Source organism: Mustelus asterias, chromosome 3 (genome assembly GCF_964213995.1).
Source record: "Mustelus asterias chromosome 3, sMusAst1.hap1.1, whole genome shotgun sequence".
NCBI lineage: Eukaryota > Metazoa > Chordata > Chondrichthyes > Carcharhiniformes > Triakidae > Mustelus > Mustelus asterias.
The window spans coordinates 154,718,797-154,731,612 of NC_135803.1; the positions used below are offsets into that span (position 1 = coordinate 154,718,797).

The window sequence follows — 12,816 nt, forward strand, 5'->3', positions numbered from 1 at the left end:
CACAGTCCGAAAGATGTGCTGGTCAGAAAGGGTTAAAAGGGAGGCATGATGCAAGTTCTCAAAATGATGAGGTTAGAGAGTGGCAAACTGTTCCCTCTGATAAATGGGTCAATAATCAGGGGTTATATATTTAAAATCGCCGGGTAAAGATCCCGAGGGACGAAAGAAAAGAAACCATCATTTGGAAAATTGTCAGAATCTGGAACACTCGACTTGAGAAGATGGTGGCTGCTGATTCCATTCATTATTTTAAAAAGGGATTGGATGGAGATTTTAGGGTGAGGAGTTTAACAGGATTTTTGGAAAAACAAGTGGGGATTTGGGACTAAGCAAATTTGCTCTTTCAAGGAGCTTGCACAGGCACGATGGGCTGAAAGGCCTCCTCTGTGCCGTAATTCTCTATGATTCTCATCTTGCATTGTACTAAACCCCGGGGCAGACAGCAACTCCCAGGCAATCAGCCTGTCCTCAGCCTGGCTGCCTTAACTATTTACAGGGAGTTTATCTTTGAGATCCTGCTTTCTTGAGCTGTTGCAGTCCGTGCGGTGTATGTACATCCACGGTGCTGTTAGGGAGGGAGCTCCAGAATTTTAACCCAGCAATAGTAAAGGAGTGGCAATATACTTCAGTAAGAAGTCTCACAACACCAGGTTGAAGCCCAACAAGTTTATTTGGAATCACGAGCTTTTGGAGTCACTCACCTGATGAAGGAGCAGCGTTCCGAAAGCTCGTGATTCCAAATAAATCTATTGGACTTTAACCTGGTGTTGTGAGACTTCTTACTGTGCCCATCCCAGTCCAACGCCGGCATCTCCACCTCATGATATATTTTTGAGTCAGGATGGTGAGTGGTTTGGAAGTGGTGGTGTTCCCGTGTGCCGGCTGCCCTGAGTTTTCCATTTTGTAGAGGTGATAGGTTTGGAAGGTGCTGTTGAAGGAGCTTGGGTGATTTGCTGCAGTGTATTTTGTAGATGATACACTCCGTGTGTCGTTGGTGGAGGGAGTGAATGTTTAATGCGGTGGATGTGGTGCCAATCAAGCAGGGCTGCTTCGTCCTGGATGGTGTCGAGTTTCTTGAGTGTTGTTGGAGTTGCACCCGTCCAGGCAAGTGGAGAGTATTCCCTCACACTCCTGACTTGTGCCTTGTGGACGGTGGAGACCGCAATGTGAGCAGCGAATACAATCTATAGTAAATTGAATGATGTAGAAGTAAATTGCTGTTTCCCACAGAAGGAGCACTGATGGCTGAGGGAGCTTCCTGATATGGACACCACAGATTCTATTTGTTTAAAAATCCAGTTCTTTCTGGTACCAAAAGAGAAAATGCTGGAAAATCTCAGCAGGTCTGGCAGCATCTGTAAGGAGAGAAAAGAGCTGACGGACGTCAGCTCTTTTCTCTCCTTACAGATGCTGCCAGACCTGCTGAGATTTTCCAGTGTTTTCTCTTTTGGTTTCAGATTCCAGCATCCGCAGTAATTTGCTTTTATCTAGTTCTTTCAGGGATACAGCAAATAAATTAGCATGTTGTTTAGCTTGAATCTGATCTGCATAACCCGGACTATTAAAACAGAATAACTAATCAGATCGGTCTGAATTCTGGTGAGGTCTATCTACATGCAGCATTCTCATTTTAATAATGATAAGCTGTGGACAATTGGACAGTATCGAGTGTGATACATTCTGTATTGTTTACTATTGGGGATGCAAAGTGAATTACGTACATCAATAAAATCTTTGAATGGTTACAACACAGAAGGCTTCTATTTCCAGGAGCCACTCAGTGAGTCCCACTGCCCCGCCCTTTCCACACAACTCTCTGATTCAGTCTCGATTTCGGTTCTTATCCAATTTCCTCTTGAAAGCCACGATTGAATCTGCTTCCACCACACTCTCAGGCCTTACCACTCACTTTCCCTCATGTTGCTGTTAGTTCTTTAGCCAGTCACCTTACACCCACTCCCTCTGGCTCAGGATCTTTCTGCTAACGGGAACAGTTTCTCCTGATCTGCTCTGTCTGGACGCCCCCCCCATGATTTTGAACACCTCAATCAAGCACCGGCCTGTCCAATCTATCCATGTAACTGAATTCTCTCTTCCCTGGATACACTCTCCTCATCGAAACATAGAAACTAGAAGCAGGAGGAGGCCATTCGGCCCTTCGATCCTGCTCCGCCATTCATCTTGATCATGGTTGATCATCGAATTCAATATCCTGATCCCCTCCTTCCTCCCATATCCCTTGATCCCTTTAGCCCCAAGAGCTATATCTAATTTCTTCTTGAAATCATACAACGTTTTGGCCTCAACTACTTTCTGTGGGAGTGAATTCCACACATTCACCACCCTCTGGCTGAAGAAATTTCTCCTCACTTCAATCCTTAAGGCGGCACGGTAGCACAGAGGTCAGCATTGCTGCTTCACAGCTCCAGGGACCTGGGTTCGATTCCCGGCTTGGGTCACTGTCTGTGTGGAGTTTGCACATTCTCCTCGTGTCTGCGTGGGTTTTCTCCGGGTGCTCCGGTTTTCTCCCACAGTCCAAAGATGTGCGGGCTAGGTAGATTGGCCATTCTAAATTGCCCCTTAGTGTCCCGGGATGCATAGGTTAGAGGGATTAGTGGATAAATATATTAGGGATATGGGGATAGGGCCTGGGTGGGATTGTGGTCGGTGCAGACCCGATGGGCCGAATGTCCTCTTTCTGCACTGTAGGATTCTATGATTAAAAGGTTTACCCCTTATCCTCAAACTATGACCCCTAGTTCTGGACACCCCCACCATCGGGAACATTCTTTCTGAATCTACCCTGTCTCACCCTGTTAGAATTTTATAAGTTTCTATGAGATCCCCTCTCACTCTTCTAAACTTCAGTGAATATAATCCTAACCGACTTAGTCTCTCCTCATATGACAGACCTGCCATCCCAGGAATCAGCCTGGTAAACCTTCGCTGCATTCCCTCTATAGCAAGGACATCCTTCCTTAGATAAGGATACCAAAACTGCACACACTACTCCAAGTGTGGCCTCACCAACGCCCGAAACAATTGTAGTAAAACATCCGCATCCCCCGTACTCAAATCCACGCGCTATGAAGGCCAACATGCCAAATCCTAAATCCTTTCTGCCCCTCTCTAAGCGTCCCATCCCCTACTCCAGTCTCCTCAGACACATACCGACCATCAGAGTTTGCTGGGTGACTCCAGGCTGATGTGGGCTAACTCAGCAGGGATCAGACCTGGAATGTTTCTGTTCTTTTCAAACTGATTAACCTCACCCTAAGGGCAAAATGAGGGCTCCAAACACTCGTGAATTTTCTCTTGAAAGTGGCAGAATTCCTGTTACGCTTGTGACATCATCACATTGTGGAATGCCTCATCCCAGTCCTCCTCAGCTTGTTGATTCAAGACAGGCCCATTGCCTCAGCAAAAAACATTATCAGAAAATAAGATCATAAGACCATAAGATAGAGGAGCAAGATTAGGCCATTCAGCCCATCGAATCTGCTCTGCGCAACCAATTATGGTTGTTAAGTTTCTCAACCCCATTCTCCTGCCTTTTTCCTTTAAGCTTTGATCCCTTTGCCAATCAAGAATCTACCTATCTCTGTCTTAAATACACTCAATGACCTGGCCTTCACAGCCTTCTGCGGCAAATAGTACCACAGATTCACCACCCTCTGGCTGAAGATATTCCTCCTCATCTCAATTCTAAAGGGTTGTCCCTTTACTCTGAGGCTGTGCCCTCGGACCCTAGTCTCTCCCACTAATGAATCCACAAAAAGTCCCCCAAAATGATAGGCCAGAGCCACCAGTCCCATAAAGGGGACATTAACACAAGTGAGGTTATCTTTCCAAATGAACTAGAACATCAGTTTGTCAAACAGCTCAGTAGTTGGACTCCCACCTCTGAATTTGAATATTGTGCGATCCAGAAATATAGCACAAGATCTAGGCTGACATTGCCAGTGAGGGAGTGCTGCTCTGTCAGAGGTACTAGCTTTCAGAGGAGACGTCAAACTATAGGCTGGCCTGTCCTGTCAGTTGGATGTGAAAGATCCCATGACAAAGAAAAACAGGAGAGTTTTCCTGGCCAACATTCTGTCACTGTCACATTACTGGTTGTGGGAGTTTGCTGTGCTCCAATTGGCTGCTGTGTTTCCGAGTAATGTGACAGTGGCTGGACTTCAAAAGTGTTTCATCAGCTGTGAAGGACTTAGGATGTCCTGAGGTCCATGATGACACTGTACAAACACTGTGACTTCCTGAGCCTTTGAGGAAGCTTCCCACTCAATTCTTCTTCTCAGATCTCTAAGTTACATATACTCATACACAGGGCCTGTCTTAATCATAGAATCCCTACAGTGCAGAAGAAGGTCATTTGGCCCATCAAGTCTGTACTGACCATCATCCTACCCAGGCCCTAGTCCCATAACCCCACACATTTACCCTGCTAATCCCCCTGACACTAGGGTCAATTTAGCATGGACAATCCACCTAACCCGCACATCTTTTGACTGTGGGAGGAAATCAGAGCATCCGGAGGAAACCCACATAGACACGGGGAGAACGTGCAGACTCCGCACAGACAGTGACCCAAGGTCGGAATTGAACCCAGGTCCCTGGCTGCTGTGAGGCAGCAGTGTTAACCGCTGTGGCCCTCTGCAAGGAACATGTCCAGGCACTGCGCCTTTTTTGCATTAAACAGAAGCTTGGGAGACAATAGTTTTGGTGTATTCCCCACGGCAAAGCTTCGCCCAATCAGAGTCAACTTGCCAACCAATCAGCAACCTTTTCTCATGCAGTATAAGTTGTTGCGCTCTTTGGTGTTCTTGCACCTGTCCTGATCAGTACCAGGTGGAAAGCTTTGACAGCATGTCTCTCTGCCAAGCCACTATTCAGATATTCTTCTTTCTTCCTCCTTACACAGTTGGCCATGGGCAGAGTGAAGGCAAGCGCCTGGTTGTGTCTGATTTTAAAATATACGTCCGCGATTGCCTGCAGCACATTGACTTGATGAAGAGCCGTCACCCAGGCTTGCAGCTATTCCTATTTGCCCATTCCATGGTAAGTGACCCATTGGAACGAGAGGGAATTAATTTGCGGGTTATCCCGTTTTACCGGGTGAAATTGCAGGTTTTAGCAGGATTGGCCAGCCTCTGAGTCAGAGTGTCATGGGTTCAGTTTCCACCCCCAGGTACTTGAATCTAGGTACCTAGACTGACACGCCGCAGCAGTACTGAGGGAGTGCTGCACTGTCGCAGGTGCTGTCTTTCAGATGTTAAGTTATTGTAAGCAGTAACACAAAAGGCAGGTTGAGTGATTGGCTAATAATGCATATGGCAACCTAGCCTTTAATCTATAGTGTATCATAGGATCCCTACAATACAGAAGGAGGCCATTCAGCCCCTTGAGTCTGTACTGACCACAATCCCACCTAGGCCCTATTCCGGTAACCCTCATTACCCTGGCAGTAGGGACAATTTAGCATGGCCAATCAACCTAACCCGCACATCTTTGGACTGTGGGAGGAAACCGGAGCACCCGGAGGAAACCCACGCAGACATGGGGAGAACGTGCAGACTCCACACAGACAGTGACTCAAGCCAGGAATCGAACCTGGGTCCCTGGCGCTGTGGGGCAGCAGTGCTAACCACTGTGCCACCGTGCCACCCTCAGTATAAAAGTATAAAAGCAAGGATGTTAGGTTAAGCCTGTTTAAGCAACTGGTTCAGACTCAACTGGAAGATCCAGATTTAGAAAGGATATGAAGGCATTAGAGAGAATACAGAGAAGATTCATGAGAATGATTCCAGGGCTGGCAAACTTCAGTTACAGAAAAGATTGGAGAAATTGGTGGGGGGGATGGGGGGTGGTTGTGGGAAGGGGGATAGGGGGCGGGCCATTCTCTTGGGGAAAAAAAGGTTGAGAGGAGATTTGATCAAAATGTTCAAATTCTTGAGGGGTCTGGTCAGAGTCGATAGGGAGACACTGTTGCCATTGGTGGAATTTACACTGCCGAGGACAAGGGACTCAGGTTTAAGGTCATTGACAAGAGAAGCAATGACGCCGTGTAGTGATTGGTTAGGATCTGGAATGCGCTGCCTGAGGGTGTGGTGGAGTAAGATTCAATTGAGGCTTTCGAGAGGGAATGAGACTGTTATCCGAAAAGGAAATGTTGACAGAGATACAGGGAAAGGGCCCGGGAATGGCACTCAGTGAACTGCTCGTCAGCTGAATGACCTCATTTTGAGCTGTCTACGATTTCACCTGTGCTGTCGTGGATAGTGATCCCCTGACGCTATGTGAACAGGAACAGGGGAGTTTCCCAGTTGCCCTGGTCCTCAGGCAACATCGCAGAGACAGATTATTCGGCCATTATCCCATTCCAATTTGCGGGATCTTGCTGTGCGCAAATTGGTTGCAGCATTTCATACATTGCGGCAATGACGACCCTTCAAAAGTACTTCACTGGCTGTAAGTGCTTTGGGACACTAAGATTGTGATGGACTCTTAATAAATAAATGCAAGTCTTTTTTAACCCTGCTTTAAATAATGGGCTAAAGCACAAACTGCTCTGCAGTCAGGCATTTGTGGTGTCCTGCCTGCTCAGAGCTCAGGGAGCTTGCATAGTAAGTTTGAGAAAGGAGGGGTTCGGAGAGAATAAAGGTTGGGGGGGGGGGCGCGTGGATTACCAACAGAACAAGGCACTGCTCTGCGGTGTAACACAATGGCCAATACTGAGCCCCTCTACTCTCTAACATCTCTCCCATTCTCCTGCAGAGTTCTGTGGGCGTTATTGAGCCATCACCATTCAGACAAGTCCAGACAATAGTCAAATAACTCATTGCGCAGAACAAGTTTGTGATGAATCGAAAATGCATTGTACATCGCTCCCACCCAATGCTGGTGAAAATCGGACATGGCAAATGGCTGCACTATGAGCCTGTCTTGTGCTACCATTGTGGATCCAGTCCACCCCATGTGTCACAGCTCAGCCCAATCCTGCCCTTACCACAGCTCATTGGCCGCCGGATAATGATCAGGATTGGGAACGCCAGCTGATTTTCTCCTCTTTCCCTCTACCTCCCCCCATTGGCACCTGTCTCATGCCCTTGGCTCAATGGGCGATGAGGGACTAGGCAAAGGGGTGGTGTTATTGGACAATAATCTAAAGCATAGACTAATGCTCTGGGGATCATGGGTTCAAATCCCAACATGTCAGCTGGTGGAATTTCAATTTAATTAATTAATAAAATGATCATCATCAATGAAGTTATCAGATTGTCATCAAAATCCACCCGGTTGACTGCCTCTTCAGGGGAGGACATCTTCCATCCTTAGCCAATCTGTTCTACAGATCCACAGCCATGTGGCTGCCTCTTAAATGGCCTGGTTAAGCCACTCAGTATCAAACCACCACGGAAAAGTCGAATAAGAATAAAACTAGATGGATCACCATAGAATCCCTGCAGTGGCGAAGGAGGCCATTCAGCCCAGCGAGTCTGCACTGACTCTCCGAAAGAACATCTTACCCAGGCCCCCTCCACCCACCCTAGCCCCGTAACCCCACACATTTACTATGGCCAATTTACCTAATCTACACACCTTTGGACTGTGGGAGGAAACCGGAGCACTCGGAGGAAGCCCACGCAGACAAGGGGAGAACATGCAAACTCCATACAGACAGTGACCCAAGGCCAGAATTGAACCCAGATCCCTGGCAGTGTGAGGCAGCCATACAAACCTCTGTGCCACCTTGCCGCCCTGGCATCATCTGGCATTGACCTAGGCACTGGAAACCACAAAGGTACATTCTTCCCAGGGTGGCCCTGCAAAACCCTCCTTACCAATATCTGGGACTGTGCCAAAATTGGGAGAACTGAGGCACAGACTGGTAAATTGGATGGTTATCTGAAGAGAAAGATTTCCAGAGCCACAGGGAAAAGACAGGGGAGTGAAACTGGGTGTCTAGATCTTCCTGGTATCTGGAATGGGAAGAGTAATTTCCTCCTATGCTGTAACCAATCTATGATTTTACCCACCTGTCAATTTGGAAATTGCCCAGGAATATCCTTCCCACAAAAAAAAGCAGAACAAATTTAATCTGGCCAGTTCCCGTCCCATCAGTCTATGTGTGATCATCAGCAAAGGTTTTGTCGACAGTGCTGTCAATCACCACTCACTCAGCAACAACCTGCTCACTGATGCTGGGCTTGGGTTCTGCCAGGGCCATTCAGCTCCAGACCTCATTAAACCCTTGGTCCAAACATTGACACAAGAGGTGAACTCAGGAGGTGAGGTGAGAGTGACTGCCCTCCATCTCACGGCAGCATTGACTGATTGTGGCATTCCTGAGCAAAATAGAAGTTGATAGAAATCAAGCACAAAGCTTTCCACTGGTTGGACTCATTGCAAGCACGAGGGAAATGGATGTGATGATTGGAGGCCAATCATCTCAATTCAGGACATCACTGCAGGAGTTCCTCAGGGGAGTGTCCTAGGCCCAACCATCGTCAGCTGCTTCATCAATGACCTTCCCTCCATCATAAGGTCACAAGTGGGGATGTTTGCTGATGATTGCACAATGTTCAACACCATTCGCCACCCCTCAGATACTGAAGCAGTCCATGTTCAAACGCAGCAAGACCATCAAAGCACCCAGGGTTGGACTGATAAGTGACAAATAACATTCATGCTATATAACTGTGAAATAATGATCGTTTCCGACAAGAGAGAGTCTAACCATCTCCCCTTGAAATTCAATAACATTACAATTGCTGAAACCCCCTCTGTCAACATTCTGGGGGTTACTATTGACCAGAAACTGACCTGGACCAGCTGCATACACACTGTGGCTACAAGAGTAGGTCAGAATGCAGTGAGTAACCCACCTCCTGACTCCCCAAAGCCTATTCACCATCTCCAAGGCATAAGTCAGGAGTGTGATGGAATACTCCCCACTTGCCTGGATGGGTGCAGCTCCAACAATACTCAAGAAGCTTGACACCATCCAGGACAAAGCAGCCCCGCTTGATTGGCATCCCATCCACCTCCTTCAACATTCACTCCCTCCACCAACCATGCACAGTGACAGCAATGTGTACCATCTACAAGATACACTGCAGCAACTTACCAAGGTTCCTTCGACAGCACCTTCCAAACCCATGATCTCTACAACTTAGAAAGACAAGGGCAGCAGACACATAGGAACACCACCAACTGGTGGTTCCCCATCAAGCCACACACCATCTTGATTTGGAAATATATCGGCTATTCCTTTTTTAAATTCATTCACGCGACATGAGCGTCGCTGGCTGGGCCAGCATTTATTGTCCATCGCTAGTTGCCCTTGGAGGACAATTGAGAGTCAACCACATTGCTGTGGCTCTGGAATCACATGTAGGCCAGACGGGGTAAGGATGGCAGATTTCCTTCCCTAAAGGAATTCATGAACCAGATGGGTTTTCCCGACAATCGGCAATGGTTTCATGGTCATCGGTAGATTCTTAATTCCAGATTTTTTAATTATTGAATTCAAATTCCATCATCTGCCGTGGCGGGATTTGAACCCGGGTCCCAGAACATTATCTGATTCTGGATTAATAGTCTAGCAATAATACCACTAGACCATCGCCTTCACTGTTGCTGGGTCAAAATCCCAAAACTCCCTCCCTAAAGCACTGTGAGCGTACCTGCATGAAATGGACTGCAGAGGTTCAAGAAAGTGGATAAGCACCACCTTCTCAAGGGCAATTAGTAAATGCTGACCTGTCAGTGACACACACCTGTCAAGAACAAACAAAATAATAACTCTGCAGAGTCATATCTTACAAATAGCAGAATCACACTGCAATGTATTGACTTGGCTGGAAGCACCTTGATCCCTCAGTGCTCAGAGTGCAACACAAGCGTGCTTGTGTGTATCCCAAAGCATTAATTACCGTCCATCCACACTAATTACACAGCTGAAAGCAGCCGGGTACAGCCTGTGACATGGAAATCATTCCACAATCCGGTCTCCATGATCACTCCCTTCTGCCCGGGATGGTTGACCCCTGTTATTTGGGTTGGGGCACAAGAGAGCGTCCGTCAGTTACTGACAACCTGCCTTTTCTGTGGCACTGGCAGCAATTGGAAGCAGCAAATGAAATTAACACTGCACTCAATTCACAGCCAGTTCCCACTGGGAACCGCCACTTAACGATGAAGTTATCTTCTAATTAAACTTCGGGCCATTGGCGATACAACGTTACTGTGTTAAAGTCAAAGTTTATTTATTCGTCACAAGTAAGGCTTACATTAACACTGCAATGAAGTTACTGTGAAGTTCCCCTAGCCGCCACACTCCAGCCCCTGTTCGGGTCAATGCATCTAACCAGCACGTCTTTCAGAATGTGGGAGGAAACCGGAGCACCCAGAGGAAACCCACGCAGACATGGGGAGAACGTGCAAACTCCACACAGACAGTGACCCAATCCAGGAATCGAACCTGGGTCCCTGGCGCTGTGAGGCAGCAGTGCTAACCACTGTGCCACCGTGCCACCCTACTTGGTGGCATCTTGCTTGACTGATGCAATGGCCCATTATAAATCGGAACATTTCACTTTGTAAACAGAGCTGGAACGGTGAGGATGGGGCAGGAAGTGTTTATCCTTTCTTCTCTTGACCCCACACCCCACTGCAAAAGTGCCGTTGGTGTTTCTCATGGCAAAGGGGGTACTTGACTACCAGATGTGTAGCTGTGCCCACCAGCATAGGATTTTTTTATTCTTGCATGAGATGTGGGCGTCACTGGCGGGGCCACCGCTTATTGCCCTCGATAAGGTGGTGGCGAGCTGCCGCCTTGCATTGCTGCACTCCATGTGGTGTGGGTACACCCACAGCGCTGATAGGGAGGGTTGTCACCTCAGCAACAGAAACGATGATATTCGGCTGGATTTAATGCTCCCTCCCCAGCCAATGGGTTAGAACGTAGGAGGGTAAATTAGATTTAGCAGGTGGCCTGCCGATCACCTGCTCTTTACCCCACTGCAAACCAATGCGGGGGAGGAGTCGGGTAACCAATTCACCAGTGAGCCAATTGAGGCCCTCAAGTGAGCAATTAATGACCAAATAAGGGCTTCATCCTGCACAGCTGGTGAGTGGCTTGGAGGGGAACTTGCAGGTGGTGGTGTTCCCATGTATCTGCTGCCCTCGTCCTTCTAGATGGAAGTGATTGCAGGTTTGGAAGGTGCTGTCGAAGGAGGGTTAGCGGGTGCATCTTGTGGATTGTACATAATTACAACCATTGTACACTGATAGAGAGCGTTGATTGTCGTAAAAACCCATCTGGTTCACTAATGTCCTTTAGGGAAGGAAATCATAGAATCCTTACCATGCAGTAGGAGGCCATTCGGCCCATCGAGTCTACACTGACCTCAATCCCACCCAGGCCCTATTCCCGTAACCCCACATATTTACCCTGCTAATCCCCTGACACTAGGTTCAATTTAGCACGGCCAATCAACTTAACCCGCACATCTTTGGACTGTGGGAGGAAACCGGAGGAAACCCACGTAGACATGGGGAGAATGTGCAAACTCCACATAGGCAGTGACACAAGGCTGGAATTGAACCCGTGTCCCTGGCGCTGTGAAGCAGCAGTGCTAACCACCGTGCCACCGTGCCGTCCTTTCCTGGTCTGGCCCATATGTGACTCCAGAGTCACAGCAATGTGGTTCGCTCTTGACTGCCCCCTCTGATACGCCCTAGCGAGACACTCAGTTCAAGGGTAACTAGGAACGGGCAAATAAATGGTGGCCCCCCCCAGCGACACCCACATCCCACAGCAGAATAAATAAAACATAAATTCAAATAGAGCAGTATAATAAATGCTGCATTTATATAGAGCCTGGTGTAGACCTAAGCTTTTCAAACTGGGTCCACACTGGGAGCCGGAGTGGTGCCAGTTTGTCCACTGGGAGAGTGTAAAGCAAAGAGTCATGAGTGCAATGCGGAAACCACTCTCCCAAGACTGAGATGTTTCTAAATGTAAGCGGTTTTAAATCAGCTGGTGGCTGTGTGCGTGCGGACTGGAGTTCTGTTTGAAGTGCCCAACTCATTCACTTTGAAGTAAAGCATTTAATCTCTGGGGGAGATTAATTAGTATAAACTGTACAATTCAGACATAGCAGGAATCTCAATGACTGAAGGATACATTTAGTTCAAACAGTGACACTGAGGGATGGGAGAGTGAGTGAGTTTCCTCAGGAAAGGAGGATTGCTTCCATTCCCAGGTTACGCCCATGTCCCACTCCGAATTCACACACAAACTCAGACTGTTAATTGCTCTCAGTTGGTAAGAGTTGGAGTGGACATGCCAAATTTCCTTCGCCTCCTGAGAAAGTTGAGACGTTGATAGGCTTTCTTAACTATAGCGTCCGCGTGGAGGGACCAGGACAGGTTGTTGGTGATCTAAGCACCATCTCCACTTCGTCCCCGTTGATGTAGACAGGGGCATGTCTTCCACTACGCTTCCTGAAGTCGATGGATGCAAGTCGACGGCTGCATCTGTGGAGAGAAACAGAGTTAATGTTTTGAGTCTGGATGACTTCTTCAATTCCTCTCACAATAAAGGATAACATTCCATTCCCCTTAATTGCTTGTTGTACCTGCATACTAACCTTTTGGAACTCATGCACCAGAACACCTAGATCCCTCTGCATTTCAGAATTCTGCAGCCATTCTCTATTTATGTAACATTACTTTTAAAAAATTCTTCCTGCCAAAGTGAATAACTTCACATTTTCCCACATTATACTGCATCTGCCAGGTCTTGGT

General features: G+C 47.5%; 1 protein-coding gene across 4 annotated transcripts in view; it reads left to right on the forward strand.

The window, feature by feature from the left end:
• LOC144491740 (monoglyceride lipase-like) overlaps window positions 1–12,816 on the forward strand; it is an 80,640-nt gene that overhangs the window by 39,318 nt on the left and 28,506 nt on the right. For all 4 annotated transcript variants that reach the window (XR_013497494.1, XM_078209983.1, XM_078209984.1 and 1 more), the window contains one exon: window positions 4,925–5,061. Coding sequence is in view for 3 of the 4 variants with exons in the window: in XM_078209983.1 (XP_078066109.1) it covers window positions 4,925–5,061 (137 nt within the window). In the remaining variant the exon portion in view is untranslated. The remainder of the gene's footprint in view (window positions 1–4,924; window positions 5,062–12,816) is intronic.